Genomic DNA, 4,712 nt, shown 5'->3' on the forward strand with positions numbered 1-4,712 from the left:
ACGACATTTAACACGAGTTTGTCATTTTTTATCCATGTATTCTTAAACATTATTAGTAATCGTGTTATTCTCATTTACTACTTGGTTAGTTGGTCCAGCTATACGGTACCATGCCTGTGTTTGGAGGAGTCGGACTTCACCGGGTCACGACTGGGTCAGACCCATTTAACCTTAGACCGCCGGGTGCTCGGACCAGGCCGACCTGATGGCCACCTATAACTGTACCCCCTCTCCTTCTCTTAAGAAAGAAAAGAAAAGCTATACCCCCTCTCCCCGTCTCCTTGCCGAGCCCCACAGCCCCCTCGCTCCGTGCATCTTCTTCCTCCTCGCTCGAGCGCCTCCACCGCAGCTTGATCTCCCCTTCGATTCTCTCGCTCCCGACCGTTTCTCCTCCCATCACACCACGAACGGATTCCGCCCTTTAGATCCCCGTTTCATAATCTTCCCCAATTCGTAACTGAGGCAAAATCAAGGTAGGGCGGGCGCCCTACCTTGCCCTACTGGGTTCTCCGCCCGTGCATCGAGATGCTGCACGAGAAGCCCGTCCAGCATGGTCCACCGGGCTTCCATGAAGATGGAACAAGCAGGCCGTGGACGGGAGAGAAGAGGCGCCGCAAGTGCCTACCTCCATCATCTTCCGACTCTCCTACCACTGCCCAGGATCATCCAGACCTGATTTCGCATGATGCGACAGACATGGAAGACATCATCCAAAGGGGGCAGGATCATAAGCTTTGGGTGCCGGGAGAAGATGAGCGTTGGGGGCCGGAAGTAGATATAAGCGAGGAAGATGCGATCAGTTACATTGAAAGATTAGCTCCCGACGATCCTGATGATTTGTACCCCAGGTGTATGATGACTTATGCGGAATTCGAGGATGTAAGAGAGCGCATTGCACGCTATCGCATCGCTTATTACAAGGTACCTATAATCGTTCCAATACATGTCCTTTCTAAATCTGTTTATGTATTCGAGCGTCGTTTCAGTCCTCTTGTTTGTTTTGTTTGAATGATTTTGTATGGTGCTTTGATTATCTATATATAGAAGGTCGCAAAGCCAGAATCTGCACGTGAGCTCAAGGGTCCAGAGAAATACTCTCGGGATGAACTTTGGAAGGAGAAATACTTTGAGCATCTAGAGGACGATGAAAGTTTTGAGGGCTACTTCCTTCGTGAGCATAGCATGCTTCACGACTTGGATGACTACCAACGGCTTGTCGTTTCTTATACTGTGAGTGTTCTGTCTGTGTTCAGACTTGAGTCATTTGGTTGACTAGTTTGGTCATCTTAAAGCATGTCATAGATGATGATGGTTAGAACTTCATCACCATATTTTCTGGTGTGGTTTATGAGGACTTTGGACTTAGGATTTTCTGGTTACTGATGGATGGCAACAAAGTACTTGCTGTATTCCTTTTGAAAATTCTGGCCACTATAGGAAGTATGGGTTTAGATTTTTCTTTCTAAATCTATTTCGTATTTAAACCTGGTCTACGTTTAAAAGCTATTGGGTTGTGTGGGTGTGGTAGCGTAGGGAGTTGGGGAACCTGTGATTTGACTGTGGAATCATATTCAAATGTTTTACCCAATGGTACCACTTTTGGACGAATCCAAAACATTTCTGATGCAGCCCTCTGCTTTTTATATAAACTTTAACTAAACTGATAATCATTTACCGCTCCAAGGCCAGACCTCTGTGAAGAGATAGTGATCGTCTATTTTCTCGGTACCAGACCGTAAAAATCAGAAAACAGTCTGGGTATTGTTTAGTTATTAACCAAGTCCACATTTTACTTGAAACTTGAAAATGTGGCTTAACTTTCAGAGTGTTCATACATTTCCCTTGTTCCCTAATTGGATTTTTAGACGAGCCATCTAATTCTTCTCCCTTTATTAGGCGCATGGTAGTCCTGGCAGTAAATTCCTCTTTTGGGAGGACTACTGCGCACGTTATCATACTTATGATATGGATGATGTTTATGTCAAGTATTATCAAGAATTATCAAAGAGAATCAAGGTATGCATCATTTGATGAAGCTCTTGGAATTTAAAATATTGTCAGTAGCTGGATTATTTTTACACTGATAGTCTTCTATCTTGCAACAGTGGCTTGAAGGTTATTGGAATTTCAATGGAAAGTCTGAGGAGGTAAGTTTATCCCATAAGAAAATCATGAAATATAGGTATATTAGTTATATATACAGGGATAGCGCAGCCTGTAATGATTAACTTCTTCACACTTCAGTGGGAAAAAATGAATGTTAGAGCGTGGCGACAAGCATTGAAGATTGCATTAAGCTTCCCCAAAATGACTCTTCGTTTAGTTTCTTTTGCATTTGATGTAAGGTATCCTCACTCTTTTTTAAATTAGGTTTTCATCCACCTCGTGTTGTTCACAATTTGATCCATTTGGTTTTCAGGAGTACATTTGGGAGCTGAAAAGTGATGTGAGCGCCAAAGATTTGGATCTTGTCTATTTTGAGATTTGGAGGCTTGTCGCTAAGCAAAATGTTAGCATCCTACTGCATCCCTTTTTGTAACAAACTATTAATGCCTACAGTTCTTACTATTTCACAACCATTTCAGAGAAGTTTCAAAAAGGCCCTGGAGGAAGTATATGCAATGGACAAATTTCACTCCCAGAAACACAGAATGGCTGCTGAACTGGAGGGGGCTTTGTTCATCTGGAGTATGGAAGATATGGTAAGTTGCTCCCTTAATTTGGAGCTCTTTCGCAAGTTTATAGACATATCTCGTAAGTTTATGTTGTTAGTTATTGAATATATTGTCTTCATCTGTTCCCTTTTCTAGTTTAAAAATCTCAAGTCTGGAGGTCACATATCTGTTGAAGTAAGTATGCTACTGTACATGTGCTATGATGTATATGTAACTGCAATATGCTGGTAGTTACATTGGTGTTACCTTTGTATGTGGTTTTAGACTGAAGAACATGAAGCCCGGACACTCTTCAGAAATATAGTTTACAAGGTAACACATTCTCAGAAGCTCTGCATGGACATAAAGTATCATACCTGTTGTTGTAACTAGTTCCCCTTTGCCAGCATAAACACATGAACATGGCAGAGTACGCTCGGCAGAAGATGGAGATTGCAGCACTGATGGGTTTGGCCCCGAGGTTCCAAGACCAAGAATGAGAAGAGGCTGCTACACTGTTGTTTGTTTAGACTTGCATGTCCTTGAACTTCTGTTAGTAATTCAAGTGAGGTCGTGGGCATTGGCATCCACGAAGCACTGTAAGCTGAATTTTCAGTGTCCCAGTTTGTCTCGTCACGTCAGCCCTGTTTCTTGTTGGTTTATTAGTTCTCTGCACCTTGTCATATGTGGATGAAAATGAAGCAGTGATTTGTACTCCCTCCCATGTTATAAGGAATATGGTCTCTGTTGCGAGTCAAAACTTTTTTAAGATTTGAAATGTTTATTGAAAAAAAAGGTCAACCTCCATAATACACAAATATGGTGTTGGGGGCCAAGCGAAAGCCTTGACCGGCGGTGGCCGGTTCCAATTTGGTGACGCCCTTGCTGCCGTTTAGCGGGAGAAAATCCTAGTTCTACTTCAGATCAGGTAGCGATGATGTGTGGCGTCATGTGCTTCCTGGAGGCGTCGCGTCGGACGACGAGAGAACATCGCGGCGGTGCCTACGAGTTGCGGTTAGTGTAATACTTGTCTTTGGTCCCCTTGGGTGGCAGAGGCGTCGGCTCGGTTGGTATGCGGCCTCGGGGCCGGTGTGAATTCATGTCACGATTTCGGAGGCTTGTGGCGTCTCCCTCGCATTGGATGTTGCCGCTTAGGCCGGCGCAGCCGTTTTTTTTAGTTCCGCCATGACCTAGCCGCGCCCCCAATAAGAACCCCCTCAAAATTTGAAAATAGACAAAATTTAACTAAATTCGGCAGAAGTAGGCGAAATTGAACTAAACATAAAGTTTTTCATTATATTTACATAATTTTAAAAAACTAAACATAAAGCCGGGCCACCTAGTGGTCGAGGTCGCTGAAGTAGGCAAGGTACGCCTCGTCGGAACCGTCGGAGTCGATTTCGATTGGCTCCGTCTTCACCTCCGACGCCGGCCTCTTCCCCGCCTTCTTCTCGGCGGCCTCCTTGGTGCTCCACACCGCCGCCTCCTCGTCCGTCAGGGCGATGCCGAGGCGTCTTGCCTCCTCGGCCTCGCGCTCGCTGGTGCGCTCCGCCGCCGTCAGCCCCAGGAACTCCTTGGGGTCGCCGTCCTGCCGCCATTCGAGCGCCAGGCGCTCGTACTCCGGCGCCCACTGTGGCTCCGGCTTTGGCCGGACTAGGCGGAGAAGGCCGCGAGGCGGCTCTGGCCCCCGTTGGCGGGAAGATGCCCCCGGCTCCTCCTTGATGCACAGCACCGGCGAGGAGGTGCTGCGGGAAGATGCCGTACCGGGGGAGCGGGAGGCTTCGGAGTCGCCGTACCCGTACCGGTGCTGTCCTGCCGGAGGTGGTGGGGGCATCTCCAGGTGGGGGTGATCGCCGGCGGCGATGTGCGCTAGCACTGCCGCCACACTGCGCCCTCTCCAGAACCGCCGCGGGGTCGATTCAACATTGATGCCCTAGTACCGGGCGAGGTCGCCTTGGCCCTTGTACCGGGCGAGGTCGACGGCGAAGAACGCCGCCCTGTTGGCCCCGGTGGCGCGGTTCCACCCGGGGTCTTTGCGCTCCGCCGCCGTCAGCCCGT

The 4,712-nt window shown here is 47.5% G+C and overlaps 1 protein-coding gene across 1 annotated transcript; it reads left to right on the forward strand.

Moving 5' to 3' along the window:
- Window positions 1-254: 254 nt before the first annotated feature.
- On the forward strand, window positions 255-3,425 carry LOC104582790. Its single transcript, XM_010233606.3, has 10 exons — window positions 255-921; window positions 1,045-1,230; window positions 1,897-2,016; window positions 2,106-2,147; window positions 2,245-2,340; window positions 2,420-2,509; window positions 2,586-2,702; window positions 2,811-2,849; window positions 2,940-2,987; window positions 3,062-3,425. Exons 1-10 carry the CDS (start codon window positions 526-528, stop codon window positions 3,152-3,154), a joined length of 1,227 nt encoding a protein of 408 aa, XP_010231908.1. The 5' UTR covers window positions 255-525; the 3' UTR covers window positions 3,155-3,425.
- Window positions 3,426-4,712: the final 1,287 nt, after the last annotated feature.

This window comes from Brachypodium distachyon, chromosome 1 (genome assembly GCF_000005505.3).
Source record: "Brachypodium distachyon strain Bd21 chromosome 1, Brachypodium_distachyon_v3.0, whole genome shotgun sequence".
NCBI classification, from domain to species: Eukaryota; Viridiplantae; Streptophyta; class Magnoliopsida; order Poales; family Poaceae; genus Brachypodium; species Brachypodium distachyon.

Bases quoted from the DNA above. Each gene is read 5' to 3' on its own strand.
- LOC104582790 (XM_010233606.3), top strand. From the start codon at position 526: ATGCTGCACGAGAAGCCCGTCCAGCATGGTCCACCGGGCTTCCATGAA. The intron at 2,017-2,105 runs GTATGCATCATT...ATCTTGCAACAG, and splicing joins AATTATCAAAGAGAATCAAG to TGGCTTGAAGGTTATTGGAA. The intron at 2,510-2,585 runs GTTAGCATCCTA...CAACCATTTCAG, and splicing joins GGCTTGTCGCTAAGCAAAAT to AGAAGTTTCAAAAAGGCCCT.